The sequence below is a fragment of the Aquarana catesbeiana genome, linkage group LG13, assembly GCF_042186555.1.
Source record: "Aquarana catesbeiana isolate 2022-GZ linkage group LG13, ASM4218655v1, whole genome shotgun sequence".
NCBI lineage: Eukaryota > Metazoa > Chordata > Amphibia > Anura > Ranidae > Aquarana > Aquarana catesbeiana.
The window spans coordinates 232632589-232656244 of NC_133336.1; the positions used below are offsets into that span (position 1 = coordinate 232632589).

At 41.4% G+C, this 23656-nt stretch overlaps 1 protein-coding gene across 1 annotated transcript in view; it reads left to right on the forward strand.

Annotated features, from left to right (window-relative positions):
• LOC141116713 (NACHT, LRR and PYD domains-containing protein 3-like) overlaps positions 1 to 23656 on the forward strand; it is a 94165-nt gene that overhangs the window by 19601 nt on the left and 50908 nt on the right. The window contains exons 2-5 of the mRNA XM_073609104.1: positions 5287 to 5447; positions 8482 to 8653; positions 11440 to 11505; positions 20334 to 22038. Of these exons, the coding sequence (XP_073465205.1) occupies positions 5287 to 5447; positions 8482 to 8653; positions 11440 to 11505; positions 20334 to 22038 (2104 nt within the window). The remainder of the gene's footprint in view (positions 1 to 5286; positions 5448 to 8481; positions 8654 to 11439; positions 11506 to 20333; positions 22039 to 23656) is intronic.

Below are 23656 nucleotides of genomic sequence, written 5' to 3' on the forward strand. Positions count from 1 at the left end.
CACCGGCCAGGATTGTGGGGATGAGGCCCTTGTCCTCATCAACATGGGGACAAGGTGCTTTAGGGGGGACCCCAAAGCACCCTACCAATGTTGAGGGCATGTGGCCTGGTATGGTTCAGGAGGGGGGGCGCTCTCTCGTCCCCCCTCTTTTCCTGTGGCCTGCCAGGTTGCGTGCTCGGATAAGGGTCTGGTATGGATTTTTGGGGGGACCCCGCGCCAATTTTTTTTCAAATTTTGGCACGGGGTTACCCTTAAAATCCATACCAGACCTTAAGGGTCTGGTATGAATTTTGAGGGGGACCCCTACGTAATTTTTTTTTAAATTTTGGCACGGGGTTCCCCTTAATATCCATACCAGACCTGAAGGGCCTGGTATGGAATTTAGGGGGACCCCCACGCCAGTTTTTTTTTAAATTTTGGTTCGGGGTTCCCCTGTGGGGAATTCCCATGCCGTTTTTATCAATGAACTTTTATGTGTATTGTCGAACCGGCAATTCATTAATAGCCGTGAGTAGTTTAAATGACTTTTTTTCCTTTGAAATGTCATTTTTCTGTCAGACTGTTCTAACCACGGGAAACATGCGCCCTTTTACAGGCATACTATAGACACCCCCCAGGTACGAAATTTAAAGGAATATTACACTTTTATTGTTTTACTTTAAGCATTATTAAAATCACTGCTTCCGAAAAACGGCCGTTTTTAAAACTTTTTTTTGCATTGATACATGTCCCCTGGGGCAGGACCCAGGTCCCCAAACACTTTTAGGACAATACCATGCATATTAGCCTTTAAAATTAGCACTTTTGATTTCTCCCATAGACTTTTAAAGGGTGTTCAGCGGCTTTCGAATTTGCCGCGAACACCCCAAATTGTTCGATGTTCGGCGAACTGGCGAACAGCCGATGTTCGAGTCGAACATGAGTTCGACTCGAACTCGAAGCTCATCCCTAGCGTAGTGTGTTACCAAATGTTTTCTTGGTGACTATGGTCCCAGCTGCCTTGAGATCATTGACAAGATTCTCCTGTGTAGTTCTGGCTGATTCCTCACCGTTCTCATGATCATTGAAACTCCATGAGGTGAGATCTTGCATGGACCCCCAGACCGAGGGAGAATGACAGTTATTTTGTGTTTCTTCCACTTGTGAAAAATTGCACCAACTGTTGTCACCTTGGCGATGGTCTTGTAGCCCATTTCAGCCTTGTGTAGGTCTACAATCTTCTCCCCGACATCCTTGGACAGCTCTTTTTTCTTGGCTATGGTGGAGAGATTGGAATCTGATTGATTGCTTCTGTGAACCAGTAACAAGCTGAGATAAGGAGCACTGCCTTTAAGAGAGTGCTCCTAATCTCAGCTTGTTATCTGTATAGAACACACTTGGGAGCCAGAAATCTTGCTAAATGATAGGGGATCAAATACTTATTTCACTCATTAAAATGCAAATCAATGTATACATTTTCTTTAAATGGAAATTTATTCTGGATATTTTTTTTGTTATTCAGTCTCTCACTGTTAAAATAAACCGACCATTAAAATTATAGACCATATATACCACACATGTGAGGTATTGCCGCGATCGGTAGAGCAAGGGCAATAATTCTAGTCCTAGACCTCCTCTGTAACCCATTTTTTCCGCAAATACGGTGTGACAGAAAGTATTGCAACGACCACCATTTTTTTCTCTAGGGTGTTAGAAAAAAATGGATAATGTTTGGGGTTCTAAGTAATTTTCTAGCAAAAAAAACAGTTTTTAACTTGTAAACAACAAATCTCAAAAAGAGGCTCGGTCCTTACGTGGTTAAAGAGCAACTCTCATCTTAGTTAGAATCTTTAACCACTTCAGCCCCAGAAGGATTTACCCCCTTCCTGACCAGAGCGTTTTTTGCGATTCGGCACTGCGTCGCTTTAACTGACAATTGCGTGGTCATGCGACGTGGCTCCCAAACAAAATTGACGTCCTTTTTTTCCCACAAATAGAGCTTTCTTTTGGTGGTATTTGATTACCTCTGCGATTTTTATTTTTTGCGCTATAAACAAAATAAGAGCGACAATTTTGAAAAAAACGCATTATTTTTTACATTTTGCTATAATAAATATCCCCCAAAAATATATAAAAAAAAAACATTTTCTTTCTTCAGTTTAGGCCGATCGTATTCTTCTACATATTTTTGGTAAAAAAAAATCGCAATAAGCGTTTATTAATTGGTTTGCGCAAACGTTATAGTGTTTACTAAATAGGGAATAGTTTTATGGCATTTTTATTAATAATTTTTTTTTTTTACTAGTAATGGCGGCGATCAGCAATTTTTATTGTGACTGCGACGTTATGGCGGACATGTCAGACATTTTTGACACATTTTTGGGACCATTGTCATTTATACAGCGATCAGTGCGATTAAAAATGCACGGATTACTGTGTAAATGGCACTGGTAGTGAAGGGGTTAACCACTAGGGGGCGGGGAGGGGTTAAGTGTGTCCTAGGGAGTGATTACTAACTGTAGGGGGGATGGGCTGTGTGGGTGACGTCACTGATCTCTGCTCCGATGACAGGGAGCAGAGATCGAGTGACACTTGTCACTAGGCAGAACGGGGAGATGCTGTTTACAACGGCATCTCCCCGTCCATCCACTCCATGAGGCGATCGCGGGTATCCCCGCGGCGATCGAGTCCGCGGGACCCGCGACCCGACTCACGGAGCTCCCGGCCGGCGCGCACGCAATGGCACGGCGGGAAATTCAAATGGACGTACAGGTACGCCCATTTGCCCAGCCGTGCCGCTCTGCCGACGTACATCGGCGTGCGCCGGTCGGGAAGAGGTTAATATTTGCAAACAAAAAGGTTTCCTATTTAGAATAATAAGCTGTCAGGTTAGTAAAACAGCGATATCAGAACCAATTCAATCATGCAGTTTGTAGTGTACATAGATTTGCAAAACAATGGGATAAAGGAATATTCCTGAACTTTGTTTTATCTCATGGTTACTGTGAAATTGTGTGAATGCATCAATGCAGTGCATGTTATCTCAGCTTGCAGAGCTTGGATTCACAGAATGAGTTTGCCAAAAATGTAAACATTGCACAATATACAGCCTCATGCTACATAACTAAGCTCCATTTCATGCTGAATAAACAAAATTATTAATGTATCTCAAATAGAAAACTGTCTTTAGATTTTTACTCCAAAAGCATTTTATTTAAATAAATTTGATAAAAATAAAAAAAATCTAATTTAAATTAAAAAAAAAACTGATTTAAATTTTAAAAAATCAGATTTTTTTGATTAATGTTTTTAATCATCATCGATTTTTATCCACCCTGATTTTAGTCATATGACTTGTTTTAGTTTTAGTCATATTTTAGTCATCTGAATTGTTTTAGTTGTATTTTAACAAAAATTAATTAAACTTAGCGCTGCTTCTATACTTAAACACTTCCGGACCGCCCGCAAGTCGTTATACGTTGGCTGTTTGAAGAGGGATATCGTTGTTATGGCAGCAGCTAGCTGCCATAACCCCATTATCCTCTTCAAGAGCGGGCAGTCCGCTTCAAGATAAAAGTGGTCTCATTGACGGATCACTTTTATCGGCAGCGGGAGAGGGGCCCCTCCCTCCCGCCACGCTCCGGTGCCCTCCGCCGCTTACCGGAGCCGCCAGCAGAGGCGATCAGATCCTGTCCCCTGTTAACTATGGAGATGAGTAAGGGGAAGATGGTCCACCCGTCTCCAAAAAAAAAATAATGTCCCTTTAAGAGCTATGGGCGGAAGTGAAAATTTGATGTCACTTCCGCCCATAGCTCTTAAAGGGACATTTTTTTTTTTTTTTTCAAATGACATTTAATTACATTTTTCTTTTTTATTGCACTTTAGTGTAAATATGAGATCTGAGGTTTTTTTTACCTCAGATCTCATATTTAAGAGGTCCTGTCATGCTTTTTTTCTATTACAAGGGATGTTTACATTCCTTGTAATAGGAATAAAAGTGACACAATTTAAAAAAAAAAAAAGAACCATGTAAAAATAAAAAAATGAAAGGTAAAATAAATAAGACTTTTTTTTTTTTTTAAACGCGCCCCGTCCGCTCGCGTACAGAAGCGAACACATACTTGAGTAGCTCCCGCAAAAGAAAACAGCATTCAAACCACACATATGAGGTATCACCGCGATCGGTAGAGTGAGAGCAATAATTCTAGCCCTAGACCTCCTCTGTAACTCAAAATATGCAACCTGTATAATTTTTTAAACATGGAGATTTTTAAGGGTGAAAGTTTGTCGCCATTCCACGAGCGGGCGCATCTTTAAAGCGTGACATGTTGGGTATCAATTTACTCGGCGTAACATTACCTTTCACGGTATAAAAAAATTGGGCTAACTTTACTGTTGTCTTATTTTTTAATTAAAAATAGTGAATGACCGCAATTTTATTCTCTAGGGTGTAAGATAATGTTTGGGGGTTCTAAGTAATTTTCTAGCAAAAAAAAAAAAAAATTATTTTAACTTGTAAACAACAAGTTTGAAAAATAGGCCCAATCCTTAAGTGGTTAATCACATGTGCTAAATCATATACATCTAAATATAAGGTGACAGTGCATCAAATAAATAAATAGTCCATCAGTGAAAACAAAGTGCCAGTGTTGATGATTCTTTTTTGTGAAAATCCAAGGTGCCACTCTGTGCTCCCCTCGTGAAATCCCTACTTACCAACAGTATGATTCAAAAAGGCATGATATGTGTCCTTTGGCGAATGGATGAATGTGGTTCCTTCCTTCTCCTTCCATTATAGGGCTCTCAGCATAGTTGTGATTTGGAATCCAATAAGGAGCTAATTCATTAGTTGTACTTTAGCCATCTGAATTGTTTTTCAGATTTTACTCAACTAAAATAGTGTTAATTTTGTCAACAAAAATATTTTCAAACATTTCAAACATGAACACTGACGGAGAGAGCATTATTTTTTTTAAATACCATAATCTGTAGTTGGACTTTGGATGGGTAAAATCTCCAAGTCAAAGCAAACTTGATGGTCAATAGCTCTCAGTAAAGATTCATAGCTAGCTAGCTTAGAATTTACAAACATAAAGCCCCAATCACAGAGCAATTCATGTAATGAGTTTCACCTCCAGTGTACCTTATTCCATAATGAGTCTCACCTCCAGTGTACCTTATTCTATACCCCAATTGCAGATAATTGATTCAGCACCAAGATAAATGTTTGTTGTGGAAGTTAATTCACATCATTTATAAAGCTGTTTTTTGGAAGACCACAAAATGTATTTCTGTGTATTTTTATAGATGACATTGAGAAGTTCCGCCATCAGCTGTCTACGTATTCCGATTCATCACTGAGGAGGATATACGAGTATTGCAGAGATGACCTCATCTACATCCTGGAGAACATGGATCCTCATGCCGTCCTGGTAGAACTAAAATCTCAGAATGTTTTAAACACAGATGTAAGATAAATATCCTACAGCAAAATATTTATGATAAAGGGGAACTCCAAGCAAATAGTTGTAAACATGGATTACCCTAATCCTATATAATTGTACATAATATCACTTCATACTGATCATAAATAGCTAAAAGTACATTAACCACTTTAAGCCCCGGAAGATTTTACCCCATTCCTGACCAGAGCACTTTTTGCGATTCGGCACTGCGTCGCTTTAACTGACAATTGCGCGGTCGTGCGACGTGGCACCCAAACAAAATTGACGTCCTTTTTTTCCCACAAATAGAGATTTCTTTTGGTGGTATTTGATCGCCTCTGCAGTTTTTATTTTTTGCGCTATAAACAAAAAAGGAGTGACAATTTTGAAAAAAATGCAATATTTTTTACTTTTTGCTATAATAAATATCCCCCAAAAATATCTAAAAAAAAAACAATTTTTTTCCTCAGTTTAGGCCGATACGTATTCTTCTACATATTTTTGGTAAAAAAAATTGTAATAAGCGTATATTGATTGATTTGCGCAATAGCGTCTACAAAATAGGGGATAGTTTTATGGCATTTTTTTTCTTCTTTTTTTTATTAGTAATGGCGGCTATCTGCGATTTTTATCGTGACTGTGACATTTTGGCGGACACATCGGACAATTTTGACACTTTTGACACTATAAAAAATGCACTGATTACTGTGTAAATGACACTGGCAGAGAAGGGGTTAAACACTAGGGGGCGATCAAGGGGTTAAGTGTGTCCTAGGGAGTGATTCTAACTGTGGGGGGAGGGCCTACCTAGGACATGACAGCGATCACTGCTCCCGATGACAGAGAGCAGTGATCTCTGTCATATCACTAGGCAGATTGGGGAAATGCCTTGTTTACAAAGGCATCTCCCCGTTCTTCCACACCGTGACAAGATCACGGGCACCCGGCGGACATCGAGTCCACAGGACCAGCGGTCACGGAGCACGTGGCGGTCACACGTGCAGACAATGATGCATCTTAAAGGGGACGTACCTGTACGCCCTTTTGCCCACCTGTGCCATTCTGCCGACGTATATCGGCGTGCAGCGGCCGGGAAGGGGTTAAAGTGGATGTAAATCTTCACATATACCCAGTGAAGTGAACAGCCTCAGATGATAAACAGAGATGAAACAAATTTCCCTACATATGTTTTACTTGTATATCTGCTGTGTTCACCTTTATATACTGTTTAGAAAATGCACATCATGTTAGAATTTTCACCTCCTGGTTCCCCTGTAGGAGGGGATCATTGCTGGACACTGAGAGACAGCTGATTGGAGGAAAGGCACACACCCCCCCTCCCTTGACATCCAGAGTTTGCCTATGAATAGTTTAGCAGTCTGCTAATCTATTTATAGTAACCTCCTCCAACACACACTTCTATCTCCAGTCTCGGTCAAAAGCTTTCAGGCTGATAACAGAAGAATGGAGCAGTACAAAGCTACGGGACTCAGTGATTTGAAGAGAGATAAGAAAACACTGCAGATATATGTTTAAGTCCACAAGATAAATGTGATCATAACACTTCATTACATGTTACATAAAACATTTACACAACTGTTCCCACCAGAATACAATTATACACTATGGGGTGTATTTATAAAACAGCAAAGATGGTGGTATGAGTATATTATCTGCAGTGTTATCTCCTCCGATTCCACAACCTGTCTGGTTGATGAGCGGCGTTCAGGAAAGAACTGAAAAGCGCGAATTGAAAAGCACAAAATGAAAAGCGCAAAATAAAAAATGTGTAATGAAAAGCGTGAATCAACACTCACCAAACTTCTACGAAATTAGCAAAAGGAGCCCAAAGGATGGCGCTAAAGAGCTGAAAAAAACACGAAGTACGTCACTACGTTCGTGTTTGTTGGCCGACAATTCCTTGCCGTTTGTATGCAAGAGAAAATCCAGGCACACGCCTTCGGACAAAAGTCCGAGGTTTTGTCTGCGGAAAATCCGATCGTGTGTATGAGGCTTAAGTGATCTCTGGGACTTAAAAACTTTCTATTAAATGTTGTATATCGATAAAATAATAAATCCTAGTTCATTTTTGTTTTATTAGGCACTTCCAGCCCCCACACAACAACCTTTCTTTGGCCATTAGTCAGCAGAAAAGGACCCCTGTGATCTTTGTGGAAGCAGCGGTCTCTATGCAGAGGTCAGAAAAAATGCCTATTGCTGAGTCAAAGCTAGAACTCTCCAATCAGCAAAGCGCACACTCCATGATTAGGGAGCTCTAGTTCGGAGGCAAGGGGGGAGGATTTCACACCACTGCATACCTCCCAACATTTGAGATGGGAATGAGGGACATCTATCAACAAAAGCATGCAGGCACAGGACACACCTCTTGCCACGCCCCCTTAAAGGAGAATTGTACATAAAAGCAAGATTGGTTAAACTCACAAGTGCTTTTTTTACCACTACTATTCCTTTATATTGGCTTTTGGAATTTACAAATGCAGCAATTTAGAATCAGAAATTCAGATGAAAGGTTTAGTGATGGAAAACACTTTTTGATAGATAAAAAGTACATTTTATATACAATTATATATATATCAGACCAATTATGAAATTATGAAAAATGAACAACTCCATGACCCAGCTACTGTATGCACTTCATATTCTGCATTTCTTCAGGAAACACACCAGACAAATATGAATGTCCTCCTCAGACCATTCACTAAAAAATGATTGAAGTCATCACCCCCTGCACACCCATTGATATTTCAGATCAGGCTGACAGTGGGAGTGTCTGCACTGGATGCTAAAATATGTAAATAATGGAGGTGTAGTGATACAAATCCCATCCGCCATCACTCTCTTGTCTCTCTTGACTGGTGCTGGGAGGGGTCATTCTGCAAAAGCACACAGAGTTCAGGCAGTATAACCTCATTATGGCAGGATTTCGTTTTTTGTATGAAGTGTTCAGAGCAACCAGAATGCTTTACCTAAAAAAATAAATAATTGAAGTTACATTTCTAACTGTAATAATGGAACAATAATAAGATATTTTCCCCAGGAATACGAGTCAATGGAAAAAGACCCGTCTTCCTTCTCTCACACCTTGTTACAAGATATTCGGGATCGGGGAAGAGAAGCTGTGATTGGATTCTGGGAATGTCTCTATGCACTACAGAAAGATCATCCTCATCATAATGTATTGGCCATTCTGGATGAGATCACACAGACAGGTAACAGGACTTTGCGTTTTCACTCAACATTGTGATACAATAACGATTGATACCAATTGTCCCAAAATAATGATTGACACCAATTGTCCCAAAATAATGATTGACACCAATTGTCCCAAAATAATGATTGACACCAATTGGCCCAAAAGAACAATTGACACAAATTCTCCCAAAATAATGATTTATAGAAATCCAACCAAGAAGACCCACAGGTTGCCAACATCCCAATTTAGACAATATTATATATGGAGTACCCCCCAAGGAAATACTAAAGGACTTTAGGGGCAACTGATCAACAGATTTTTAGAAAATGAAAATTTTTTGATATAAAATATATGGTACATACATCACCATTTAGCAATTGCATAAAAAGACAAGAACAGGATCATATATCATATATAAATGCAAATGCTTCAATGTTAAGTCAGATGCGTTTCTGGACCTATGTAGAGTCCTTTCTTCAGGGGCATTTCATGCGAAGTAGTGCTGCTATATTGATATTATATAATGAGACAAAGTCACACATCAGAATCAGCATCAGGGTCAGAAAATAATGATTGACACCAATTGTCCCAAAATAATGATTGACACCAATTATCCCAAAATAATGATTGACTCCAATTGTCTCAAAATAATGATTGACATCAATTATCTTAAGTGTAAGTCCATCGTTAGTAATAAACACAGTCCACTTACACAGCACACCACTATCATTGTTCTCCTCTCTTTTTCTCTTTGGTAGATTTTCTCTTGTTGCCATTTCCATATAAAAAAATCTCACTGTCAGTTTGGAGTGTGTCTTTTTCAATAGTATAACCCAGTGTCCCTTAAACTTTTTCAATCAAGGCAACCTTTAAAATTTCACACAAAACTCAAGGCATCCCATTCTAAAATGTAAAAAAAATAAACATAAAGTTTAAATTACTGTAGCACTACCCCCCGCAAAGGCTGCTGGTAACTGCCTCCTCTATTCCTGCACAACCAGACAAGAAGCGTTTTTCAAAACCAGTTATAATTAAATATATTGTATTGATCGGTGTATAACAGGCACAGGCGTATAACATGCACCCCAATTTTAGGAGGGAAGTTTAAGGGAAAAAACGTACATTTAAATATAGAACTTTGAAGCAAAATTAGGGTCACAGCTCATCAATGCACCCTGCTCAGTGCCCATCTGCAGCCTCTAAATTGCCCATCAATGCACCCTGCTCAGTGCCCATCTGCAGCCTCTAAATTGCCCATCAATGCACCTTGCTCAGTGCCCATCTGCAGCCTCTAAATTGCCCATCAATGCACCCTGCTTAGTGCCCATCTGCAGCTATTAATTTGCCCAACAATGCACCCTGCTCAGTGCCCATCTGCAGCCTCTAAATTGCCCATCAATGCACCCTGCTCAGTGCCCATCTGCAGCCTATAAATTGCCCAATAATGCAGCCTGTTCAGTGCCCATCTGCAGCCTGCCCTTTCCCATCATTGCAGCCTCACCAGTGTTGGATTATCCCTGCTGTCTCCGAGGGAAGAGGAGGAGAGAGCGCCACTGAATTACACAGAGCTGCGATCTCCTGTGTACCCGGCGCTCCATCACTCACAGCCATGCCTCCTGCCCCTTCTCATATGATAGACAGAACAGTGGCCCAATGCGGGGCCAGGAGGCATGGCTGTGAGTGACGAAGCGACAGGTACACAGGAGATCGCGGCTCTATGTAGTTCAGCGACGCTCGCTCCTCTTCCCTCAGAGACAGCAGGGATCGGTGTATAATGCGCACCCATGATTTTCCTCTGATTTTAAGGGGGAAAAAGTGCGTGTTATACGTCGATAAATATGTATATACCAGTCGGTGTCCAGTTCTCTCTGTGGACTACAGAACACCTCTCCCTATGGTATGGAGATGAGGAAGGGTGGGTGTGTTCTGGAGTCCCTACACATTCCCTGTCCTACGGTGATAAGACTGCTCCTCCAGTGATACAGTACAGTGAGCAAATGCAGTCACCTTAGGACAGGAAGTGTATTACTGGCAGGATCAACAGGTGAAAATAGAGGAACAAGTCTAGGAAAAGGAAAACAAATTCAGCCACCACATCCAAGGACTGGTGAGCTGCATAATATTACATTCTTATTATTGAGTATTAATACACTTTAAAATCTAAAACTGCTACTATAACAATGTTCATTACACTCACAACACAATTTTAATCTGATCACTTCTGAATATTTATATATGATCACAAATCAGACATAGAAAACCTCACTTCAGCATGTTAAATGTAATATACGTATTACATCTGAACTCCAGGCACATAAACTTTTATTTAAATATACTCCTTCATAACCAAAAAGGATATAAATCCAATGTGTGTGCTCCAAATGCCTTTGCAAACCTAGATATTGAACAATACAGAAACAATGGCATCATTATCACTGTGTTACACATTGCCAGTTCAGAGAGCAGAGCTGTGGGAGGGACCCAAACAGGCTCCACCCACTACAGACTGCCTGCAGAAAACTACAGGAGGGGGCGGAGACAAGACCAGTCACCGCGCACAAGGAGAGAGAGCAGCAGTGATTCGTCTTTATTACAGGAAGCTCCTGCAGAGAGGTGAAGTCTCACACTGGATTACTGCACTGATCTGGAAGAAATACACAAAGCACACTGAGATTTAAGAAGAATGCATATGCCTCTCCTATTGAGATAATATTTATTCATCTCTGCGTTCAGTTATATTCTTGAAAGGTCAGCTTCAATCATACCTTACTCAGACCCATCATCTTATTTTCCTCACTATAGGTGAGGCTCTGGTGGATCAGATACTGCTGGATGAACTCGGAGACTCACTGACTAAAAAGATGAAAGGTATGTACAGCACATTTTATCTGATAAAACACAGGACTCACTTTGTGTAAAGTACGGAGATGGTGTTGGAATATTTACACTTCATTTGTACCATCTACTCGACCGAGGGCTGATAAGGAGGCACCAAATACACCAGATCCTGGGGTTGCCTTTTTACTATACCAGGATCAGAAATTTTGACCATCTCATGTTATTTCAAGTCAAGGAGCTCATTGCAATGAAATGGATCTATAAAATGGTATTTCATTAATACAGTGAAATTAATTACTGTATTTATCGGTGTATAACCTTAATTTTAAAAGGGAAGTTTCAGGAAAAAAACATATTTTTTTAAATAAACAACTTTGAATTAAAATAAGGGTCAGTGCCTATCAATGCAGCCTGTTTAGTGCCCATCTGCAGCCTCCACATCCCCCATCAATGCAGCCTGAACAATGCCCATCTGCAGCCTCAATGCAGCCTGATCAATACCCATCCATCTGCAGCCCATCTCATCAATGCAGCCTGATCAATGCCCATCCATCTGCAGCCCATCTCATCAATGCAGCCTGATCAATGCCCATCCATCTGCAGCCCATCTCATCAATGCAGCCTGATCAATGCCCATCCATCTGTAGCACATTTCATCAATGCCCATCCATCTGCAGCCCATCTCATCAATGCCCCTTTTTAGCCTCAATGTTCATCTGCAGCCTCACCAGCGATGCAGCCTGGACAGTGCAGGAAATCACTGAGCAGTCATCTCCTGTTTACTCGGCTCTCACACACACACACACACACAGTCCTGCCCCCGCCATCGACATTGGACCAGCTCCTGTGACGGACACAACACTGGTCCAATGCCAGTAGCGGAGGCGGGACTGTGTGTGTGACGTCATGTGGGAGCTGAGTTAGAGCCGAGTAAACAGAAGATGACGGCTCGTGAATTCCGGCGGCGCTTGTTCCCCTCCGAGGTACGCTGTTGGCATATTAAACCGCACCCGTGATGTGCCCCCTATTTTCAGGGGGGAAAGTGCGTGTTATACCCTGATAAATACGATAATTCAAGGACAACTGCATTGTCCTTTAACAACTGCAGCCTTCTGGCTCTAGCTGTCAGTGTGAGACAGCATAAGCCAGGTGTTTGTAAAATCAACTATATGGATCACCTCATCAGAGATTTCATAGTGATCACAGGGCAGGGAATCATGTTGCTTTGTTCCTGATTACTAGAGGAGTTTTGGAGCTGTCACTTAATAGTAAGGAACATGCATAGGTGTGCATTCCTTGTACTCATCTGTATTGTTACATAATATACACACAGCATAGTGTCTAATAGACATAAAGTAGAACTATGGCAGTGCATTAAAAATATATTCTGCAGCACCTACTGTAATTGTAAGTGCATCTTTAATGTTTTTTTGTAGCTCCCTTACAAAGTCCCACATTTTATAGTACCAGATGGGTTCCTTCCAGTGAAGTTCACCCAATGCAGCTTTCTTTGATTGGGTGGCAATGATGCTGCACTGCTCCTGAATTCAGTGCAGAGTTGCTACTCTTATGTAGGCTGTGAATGCTTGCTGTAGTGGGATGAAACAAATATTGCAGGAAGAGTAGATATATCAGCATTGTGACTGCTGATTCGCCAAAATATAACGTTTACAGTAAACCAGTGTTGGCCTTTAACTGCTTCCTGTCTGGCTCATAGACAAATGATGGCCAGATGGGAGCTCTCTTTCTGGGTGGACGTCATATGATGTCCTCTCTAGAACACACCATGGGCCATGCTGCTGTGTGCTCTGTCACCCACTGTGTCCACTGGACATGATTAGCTGTGGCCAATCACAGTTAATCACAACAACATGCACTGAATGAATCATTTTATTTAGTAAAAATGGTTGTATATACAGTTGTGCTCATAAGTTTACATACCCTGGCAAAATTTATGATTTCTTGGCCATTTTTCAGAGAAATTGAATGATAACACAAAAACTTTTCTTTCACTCATGGTTAGTGTTTGGCTGAAGCCATTTATTATCACTCAACTGTGTTTACTCTTTTTAAATCATAATGACAACAGAAACTACCCAAATGACCCTGATCAAAAGTTTACATACCCCAGTTCTCAATACCATGTATTGCTCCCTTTAACATCAGTGACAGCTTGAAGTCTTTTGTGGTAATTGTGGATGAGGCTCTCTATCTTCTCAGATGGTAAAGCTGCCCATTTCTCTTGGCAAAAAGCCTCCAGTTCCTTTAAATTCTTGGGCTGTCTTGCATGAACGGCACGTTTGAGATCTCCCCAGAGTGGCTCAATGATATTGAGGTCAGGAGACTGAGATGGCCACTCCAGAACCTTCACTTTATTCTGCTCTAGCCAATGACAGGTCGACTTGGCCTTGTGTTTTGGATCATTGTCATGTTGGAATGTCCAAGTACGTCCCATGCGCAGCTTCCTGGCTGATTAATGCAAATGTTCCTCCAGTATTTTTTGACAACATACTGCATTCATCTTGCCAACAATTTTGACCAAATTTCCTGTGCCTTTGTAGCTCACACATCCCAAAACATCAGCGATCCACCTCCGTGTTTCACAGTAGGAATGGTGTACCTTTCGTCAAAGGCCTTGTTGACTCCTCTCCAAATGTACAGTTTATGGTTCTAGCCAAAAAGCTCAATTTTGGTCTCATCACTAAAAATTACTTTGTGCCAGAAGGTTTGAGGCTTGCCTCTGTGCTGTTTGACATATTGTAAGCGGGATACTTTGTGGGATTTGTGGCATTTGCGTAGTAATGGCTTTCTTCTAGCGACTCATGCAGCCCATCTTTATTCAAGTGCCTTCTTATTGTGCATCTTGAAACAGCCACACCACATGTTTTCAGAGAGTCCTGTATTTCACCTGTATTTGTGGGTTTTTCTTTGCACCCCGAACAATTTTCCTGGCAGTTGTGGCTGAAAATTTTACCTGACTGGCTAGTGTATTTCCTGTTAATCCTGCAGATTGTTTCAGTTTCTGCTTGAATAAAGTGGTGGATGGGATTGAATATAAGGCCCCTTTCACACGGGCACCATCAGTTTAGCCACGTTAAAAACGTATCAGTTCTTATCCGTTGCTTCATCCATCTTCATCCGTCATCCGTTCCGTTAATCTCCGTTTTCATCCGTCTTCCGTTCCGTTAATATCCGTCTTCATCCGTTAATGTACAAGTTTACATCCGTTTTTTCATCCGTTTTTGTATCCGTTTTCATCCATTTACAGCAGTTTCTTTGCATTTAAGGAAATTACCTAGAAAGCCTTGCCCCACCCATCCTACACTGCCATGCGTGAACAATTTGCCGACTACTTTCTATCTCTATCAGGAGAAGTTTCATGGCAGTACCTATATATATATATATATTTAATGCAGTGCAAATTTTAATTTATTAATTCATTAATTTGGGTATTTCATTGTGTTTTGATAGCATAAAAAGACACAAAAGCACATGATATGTTCAAAACTGTTTTAGTTTTATTATTCTGCATAACCCTTTTAAAATAAAGGTTTTTTCACTTTGTTTTTTTATTTGTCAAAGTATGAACTTTGAATTATTTCTTCAAAACGGATCTTAACTGATCGGACGTTGACAGACATTGTCAGTTAACGTCAGTTAATATCCGTTTTGACGGATCTGGACGTAGCTTTGTACGTTAAAAAAAACGGATAAAAACGGAAGCGGAGGTTAACTGATGGTAACGGATGGTCATCCGTTTGCCCATAGGAATGCATTGTCGTCCGTCGACGGATGGAAGAAAAACGGATAGACGGTCCGTCCGTGTGAAAGGGGCCTAAGGCACCTAACAAATGTAACGTGTTCCAAGATAGAGTGCATAAAATCCCATTTAACCTATCAAAAGCCTTTTCAGCATCTATAGATAATAGGAGTGTAGGGATGACCCTTGATTGTGTGGCATGAATAAGGTTAACAGCTCTGGTTATATTGTCTCACAGTTTGCGAGCTCACTTGGTCTAGGTGGATAAGATTATGTAAGTGAGGGATCGATCAGCTGGCCAGAATTCTTTAGTAAAATTAAAGATCATAGTCTTGTAAGTAAAAAGGGGGAAAAAGGTTGGAGCATTGTGTAGTGCTACCCTCAAAAGAAATGCTGTATTTCATGCCTTTGCCCCACACAGCACCCACAGCCAGGCAACATAAATTTCCTACATTCCAAATGCCTCAAGAAAACAGTCTAGGGGTTTTAGTTTAGGTTGTTTAGAGATCATTGAACTTTGATGAGGATTGGGGTACATGGGATCCCCAAAACTAAAGAACTAGTAAGCTTCCAACCAAGCGAATTAGGAACTACTAAAGTCTTTGGCTGCTACACTCCAGCTGACTTAAGCTGCTCACTAGTAGGAGTAAAAGGTTCTGATAAACTAGTCAATGATCGAGAGACAGCACCTGTCTGCTCTTAGGCCCAAAGTAGAGATATTAAGGTTCATCTGGCTGTCTTGCACTGCTCTCAAGCTATCCCTTTAGGTTTCAGACATGTGCAGTATTGCACTACACTGTCCTCTCTGTAGCTTTGGGTGTGATGCTGGTCTGTACTCACTCTGTTAATCCAGAAAGCTGCTGCATTGGCCTCTCTGCTGAGCAGGCTGTTCCTGGCTTGGCTTGATGTCTGCAGCTAAGCCTAGCTGAGACTATGCTGAATGAAGACTTGAAGCTTCCCACTTCTCTCTCTCTCTCTCTCTCTTGCTCTCTCTTCTGCTCCAGGGGCAGAGCCCCCAGCAAAGGGGTCTCCTCCAGATGACTGGACCCCAGACCTTGCTCTCAGACTGCTAGACTTTTAAGTATTTAAGGGATGTTTCCCCACATTCCCAGGAATTGGTGGAAGCGCCAAATATTTTCAGACTGCAGCCTCTGTCCTTCTGTCCACTATAGAAGTTCCTGGAAGTTTTCAGTAAGATCCAGAAGACAGGGGGATGTAACAGAGCCACAGCATGTGAAGCACTGCGGAGCCTCCTAAAAAAAATAACACATGCTCCTCTGCGTACAGGGGAGCCAAACTAAATTTACCTACAGTAGCAACAGTGAGGGTGCTATAATTGCGTTGGTTCTTTGTTTTCTTTGGGAATTATTGTATTATTTTGTGTAATTTTGTGGATGCTATAGTCCTAAGCTGAAGCACCATAAGTTGTCAAAAAATGAGTGAGCAAGAGAGGTAAAAATGTCTTTTCAGATGAAAGAGTAAAGCCATCTGGGCCTGGAAATCTTCATTGTGAGCAAAGTGTACACTTTTTAGCATAAGTGTCTACAAAGAAGTACCCTATTCAAAAATATAATTTGTAATGTGGAAGCCTTTGTTGGGGGTCAGTCAGGCGTCAGAAGGCACTTTTTGGTTGTAAATTGTACAGATTAGAATGGTATATTTTGAGTGGTTCTGCTATTTTGGTTTGTGCAGAAAAAGGGTTGCCTTCTGAGGAGGAAATGGTAGGACCGTAGAACTGAGGCCCAGTGTTAAATTCGTCATCGAAAACGTTTTCATCATAATTTTCGTCAGAGGCTTTTTTACAGTAACGAAAACAAAACTAAAAGTACAGCACATTTTCGTCAACTGACAAAAACTATGACGAAAATAGAATCCGTTTTCGTTAAGGAAGGAAAATAGGACGTTACTGGCAAGGAGGGACGTTTACCCTCATGAATTTACTGTATTTATCGGTGTATAACACAGTGTATACGCCGATATTTGTTTTCTACCAATAGGGGGCGGGGATCGGGCGGTCCGCCCCCAGGTGCCACACATTTGGGGGTGGTCAAGTCAGCCGCCCCACCTCTCCTGGCCCTTGGACAGCACTGCCAGCAAAGTCTATCATTAGGAAAAAATCATTGCCAGCCCCTTCTATACTGCTCCTCCTCCTGCGTCACTCATTGTAAGCTGGAGCTTCTAACCTCAATAGCTTCGTTCTTGTTGGCCGCTCTCCTCCTCCTGCTCCTCCTCCTCTGAGTGTTGCTTTAGATTGGAGCAAGAGAGTGGTCACAAGACCATCCATGAATCTTCAGAGGAGAGCAGCCATGTGACCGCCGGGTCCATGCAAGAACGAAGCTATGAGGTAAATTTAGAGACTTTGATTTACAATGAGAGTGACACAGGAGAGCTGTGTATGAGAAAGGGCTGGCAGTGATTTATTCTTAACTTTAGAGTACGCTGGCAGTGCTGTCCCAGGAGACTGGGGGGTCTCTTGGGAATGCAGGGGGGCTGTGTATTGTGGGGGTTTTGTATTGTGTAGCGGGTGGGGGGCTGTGCTGTGTATTGTGGGGGTTTTGTATTGTACAGAGGCTTGGGGGGCTGTGCTGTGTATTGTGGGGGGCTTTGTATTGTGCAGAGGGTTGGGGGGCTGTGCTGTGTACTGTGGGGGCTTTGTATTGTGTAGAGGGTGGGGGCTGTGCTGTGTATTGTGGGGGTTTTGTATTGTGTAGAGGGTGGGGGCTGTGCTGTGTATTGTGGGGGTTTTGTATTGTGCAGAGGGTGAGGGGCTGTGCTGTGTATTGTGGGGGTGTTGTATTGTGCAGAGGATTGGGGGGCTGTGCTGTGTATTGTGGGGGGCTTTGTATTGTGCAGAGGGTTGGGGGGCTGTGTTGTGTACTGTGGGGGCTTTGTATTGTGTAGAGGGTGGGGGCTGTGCTGTGTATTGTGGGGGTTTTGTATTGTGCAGAGGGTGGGGGCCTGTGTTTTGTGTACTGTGGGGGGCTTTGTATCGTGCATAGGGTGGGAGCTGTGTACTGCGGGGGTCTGTGTGCTGGGGGGGTTGTGTATTGTGCAGAGGGTGAGTGGCTGTGTACTGTGCACATTCAATTTTAGTTGACTAAAATGATTATATTAGACTAAAATGTACTGGAGATTTCAGTCGACTAAAATACGATAACTAAAATGGGACTAAAACTAAAATGACATTTTAGTCAAAGACTAAAACTAAAACACTTTCAGAAGACCAAAATGGGACTAAAACTAAAATGCCATTTTAGTTCCAAGACTAAGACTAAAACTAAATCGAAATTTGCTGCCAAAATTAACACTGCTGAGGCCATTGTTTCTGAGGGCTGTGGCCAATAGTTTACTTGGAAATTCATACAATGTTTGTCAACACTTCACTATGGAGGTCTTGGCTCTAAGGATAAAAAGGGAATTGAGGTTGGTTTTCTCTGCATGCAAGAAGTTTGGTCTCATGGTCTGTATCTTGTGTCAACTTGCGTACTGATTCTAGTTTTGCAATGCATTGGAGAAAAGAGGCTGTTTGGTGTTGTATATCCTTAAGTCTTGTTCCGGGTTTAATGAATAGGCCTCAGACAAGATATTTATGAGTTTTCCATAAAATAGTGGGGTTTTGAGTTGAGAGTGTTTGAACTTCTGAAAGCAGTGAGTAAGCTCTTTGGTTAATTGTGTGTCGATTGTCATGATTTTTTGCTGTGGATTTTAACATTTTATTGAGATTTGGATGGGTGATGGAGGAGTGTTTAGAAAGGTGTGGTTTTTTTGTCTCTCCCCTACTAATATACAAAAATGGCAATTGTGGTTATTTGGCATGGTGAAAGGTGGGAGTTCCCAAATTACATCAGTTTTTGTGACACACCTTTTACCAGCATCATCTTCCTTCACCAGCATCATCTTCCAATGCAGCTCCTGGCATTCAATTGTGACATTTCAGAGAGGCATAAAAAAGTTGTAACTATCTGCAGATCCTATTCTGATGTCTGCATAGTAACCTATTTCCAGACAGGTGTGCTCTCACCTGAGCCCTCCTGAAGTCCATCAGGCTACTCCCAATCACAGTGACAAATTTGATGAGTAACTTTTTGGTGGAAGTGCTGCTGGACATACATTGTGGGAGAGCGTGCCAGCTGGCAGATGTCTACTTGGATGGCTGGGGGTGAAGGACAAAAAAGTGACAGCCAGAGATGCCAATGCTAGGCACAGTGTATAGCAGAGGCAGCGGGAATATATTGAGTAATATCTGAATGTAGATATAATTATCTGTAACATCAAAATATGGGATTAAAAAAATTGTAATATCTACTTTACCACTTCCCGCCCGACATATAGCAAAATGGTTAAGTTATCCTGACTGGGCATCATATGACATTCAGCAGGATAAGCCGCTGTGCCGTGCGCCCACAGCTCATCACATGGTAACAAGGGAGTGCCGTTTATCGGCTTTTCCTCTACTAGTGCTGACGAGGCATGAGTACAGGAAAGCCGATCGGCTGCTTTCCTGACAGGGGGGGGTCTGTGCTGATATTTAGCGCATTGATTATCAGTGCAGACCCACCAGGGATGCCTACTAGAGCCCCTTCAGGCATGCCAATCGGTGCCCATTAGGCGTGCCAATCAGTTCCCATCAGTGCTGCCTGTCAGTGCCTCCCCATCAGTGCTACCTAGAAGTGCCCATCAGTGTTGCATATAAGTGCCTCCTCATCAGTACCCATCAGTGCCCGTCGTGAAGGAGAAAATATACTTATTTACAAAATGTTAAAACAAAAAATGATATTGTAATTATAATAATAATAATAATTATAATTATAGAAATTATTTGTTAGCAAAAAATAAAAAAACAGTGGTGATCAAATACCACAAAAGGAAAGCTCTATTTGTGGGACTAAATGATAAAAAGTTTGTCTGGGTACAGTAGGCAATTGTCATTCAAAGTGTGACAGTGCTGAAAGCTGAAAATTGGCTGGGCAGGGAGGGGGTGAAAGTGCCCTGTATTGAAGTACTGTATTTAAAAATATTAAAATTACAAAATAATATAATAATATCAACATTAAAAATTTCTGCTTTAAGCCATAAAATATTTTCATTATATCCCCAGATATTCAGGAAAAGCACAAACAACATTTGATGGAGAAGACTGAGACTTTAGTGGAGCATAGACCCCCAGGAACTACCCTGGAACCACAAAGATTCCTCATCAATGAGCGTTTTGTGAACCTGATTGTGGTCTCCACTGATCAGTTCAGGCAGCGCCCCCAGAATGAGCTAATACAGACTGGGGTAACACATGAGGAATGCTTGAAGAAAACACTAAGTGGACTGGAACACATTTCCCCCAACAAGCTGTTCCGATGGAACCACCAGTCACAATGTGTACCACATGCAGTAATGGTGAGCGGAGTGCCAGGAATAGGGAAGACCACACTGATGCAGAAGTTTGTCTATGGCTGGGTGACCGGAAAACACTACCAGAGATTTGCTTTTATCTTCTTCTTCAGATTCCGGGACCTTAATAGACTGGGAGAGGTCAGTTTGGAGGAGATGATTCTTCATCAATATCCATATCTGGAGGGTCAGATTGGAGACATTTTACAAGATCCAGAGAGACTTCTGTTTATATTTGATGGCTTAGATGAAAGTATTTACAAAATGGATTTCAGATCAAGTAGACTCTTTGCTAATAGGACGAATTGTGGTGATATTGTGGTCAGTTTGGTGAGGCAGAGTCTTCTTAAGGGTTGCTCTGTACTGATAACCAGCCGCCCAACCAGACTGGCATCAGTTGATACCCGTGTTTTCCAGAGAATAGCTGAGATCATGGGATTTCTCCATGAAGACAGACTGATCTTCTTTAATAATTTCTTTGGAAATGAGGAATTGTCAGAAAAGGCTTTTCACTATGTGCAGGAGAATGACACGCTGTACACTTTCTGTTATATCCCATCATACTGCTGGATCATCTGTACTGTGTTATCAATGTGCTTCAGATCCCAACCAACAATCACTGATCAGCTGATGACATCATTACCCAAAACAGTGACACAACTCTTTGTGACTTTTGTCTCCAACATTCTGGCCAATCACAACCAGAATAAAGATGGTGGTCACACTGACCGGGAACTGCTGACATCTATTGGGTGGATGGCAGAAAATGGAGTCATGAATCACATGATTGTATTTGATGAGCTTCATCTGGAGTCATTCAATGTGAGAAATGATAAACATCTCTTTTCATCTTTCATGGTGGAATCTGGTCAGCCTCCTGATGTGGATTACACCTTCTTACATCTCACTCTTCAGGAGTTTTTTGCTGCTTTAGTCCATTTTATTAACTATAATCCTGACAGATTACAGAAAACACTTGACGAGGCTGAATCTTACAAAGACGGCCGTGCTGAAATATTCCTCCGTTTCCTCTGCGGTCTCTCAGACTCTTCTACTAGATCCATGTTAAAGTCTTATGTGGGAGAATTGTCTACTCAGGCTGCCAGAGATGTCGTCACCTGGATCCAGAAGAAAATCACAGAACAAAGACTTGGCAAATGCATAAGAGGAAACAAAGATTTTCTTAATGTGTTCTACTATTTATTTGAAAGCAGGAATAAGGTTCAAGTGTCACAATGTATTGGATCAAAAAAATTGTACTTTTCGGATGTCCCCCTCAGCCCTCTGGACTGCTCTGTGCTGTCTTTTATCCTTCAATCCTACAGAGAGACAGAAGAAGTAAATCTACATTCATGTAATATTCAGAACGAAGAATTGAAAAAACTTATACCGGCTATACACCACATCAAGAGTTTGAGGTAAAGATTAGTTTTAAATGATCAAATTTCTGTGTTGAATTGGAATGATCAGCAACTTCACCAGATAAATGATTTATTATTGGTGTTACTTGTTTTCTATTACAGTGCCTTGAAAAAGTATTCATACCCCTTGCAACATTGTCATGTTGCAACCAAAAATGTAAATGTATTCTATTGGGATTTTATGTGATAGACCAACACAAAGTGGTACATAATTGTGAAGTGGAAGGAAAATGATAAATGGTTTTCAGTTCTTTTTTACAAATAAATATATGAAAAGAGTGGCGTGCATTTATATTCAGTCCCCCTTTACTCTGATACCCCTAACTAAAATAAAGTGGAACCAATTGCTTTCAGAAGTCACCTGATTAGTAAATAGAGTCCACCTGTGTGTAAATTCATCTCAGTATAAATACAGCTGTTCTGTGAAGCCTTCAGAGGTTTGTTAGAGAACCTTAGCATCATGAAGGCCAATGAAGGTCAGGGATAAAGTTGTGGAGAAGTTTAAAACAAGGTTAGGGTATAAAAAAATATGCCAAGCTTTGAACATCTCACGGAGCGCTGTTCAATCCTACATCCGAAAATGAGAAGAGTATGACACAACTGCAAACCTACCAAGACATGGCCGTCCACCTAAACTGACAGGCCAGGCAGGGAGAGCATTCATCAGAGAAGCAGCCAAGAGGCCCATGGTAACTCTGGAGGAGCTGCAGAGATCCACAGCTCAGGTGGGAGAATCTGTCCACAACAGACAACTAAGAAAACTTTTTATTCGGGCACTTCACAAATCTGGCCTTTATGGAAGAGTGGCAAGAAGAAAGCCATTGTTGAGCAAAAGCCATAAGAAGTCCCGTCGGCAGTTTGCGAGAAGCCATGCGGGGGACACAGCAAACATGTGGAGGAAGGTGGTCTGGTCAGATGAGACCAAGAAAATAATTAACAAGTTAATTAAAAACCGCGCTCCCTCTAAAGCGCAAGTGCAAATTTGATATTAGCTAACACAAAAAATTGGAAAAATGGGGTGACTTTGATAGCAACCATAAATAACTTTCAACTAAAAGTCCAATCGAAAAAAACACCTAGTGTTTTAGTGGTGAAAAACCAAATAATAAAAACAAACAAAAAATCAAAGAACAGGTAGTGTTCGAAAATGATTCTAGATGAGTTCTCAAAAACTTCTGGATAAATCTTCCTGAATGAATGAGTGACTTGTATAGTGCTACCTATGCAAACTGAATCGCCTTAGGGCGCTTTGCCGTCGGTGTCCATCTGCCATCTTACCCCATAGGGTCCCGACGCGCTTACAAACACCTGGTATTCAGCAATCATCAAGGGAGCAATCATCCACCACCATCACCGGCCACACAGTCTACTCACCAGATTGTTCTGACTCCCATTACAGGAGTCAAAAGCGCTATATGGACATGCCAGAAAGATTCCCACGATCACGGCTTGGTCCGGGGTCCTGTAAATCAGGAATGCTGTGACTGCATGGACACTGGATGGATTTGGTTGAGCCCCCTACGCGGTTTTTAATCAACTTGTTCATTATTTTCTTTTCACTCTTTTTATAACGTGCTGCTCCTATATATAAATTTCACGTTTATTCAAAAGTTTT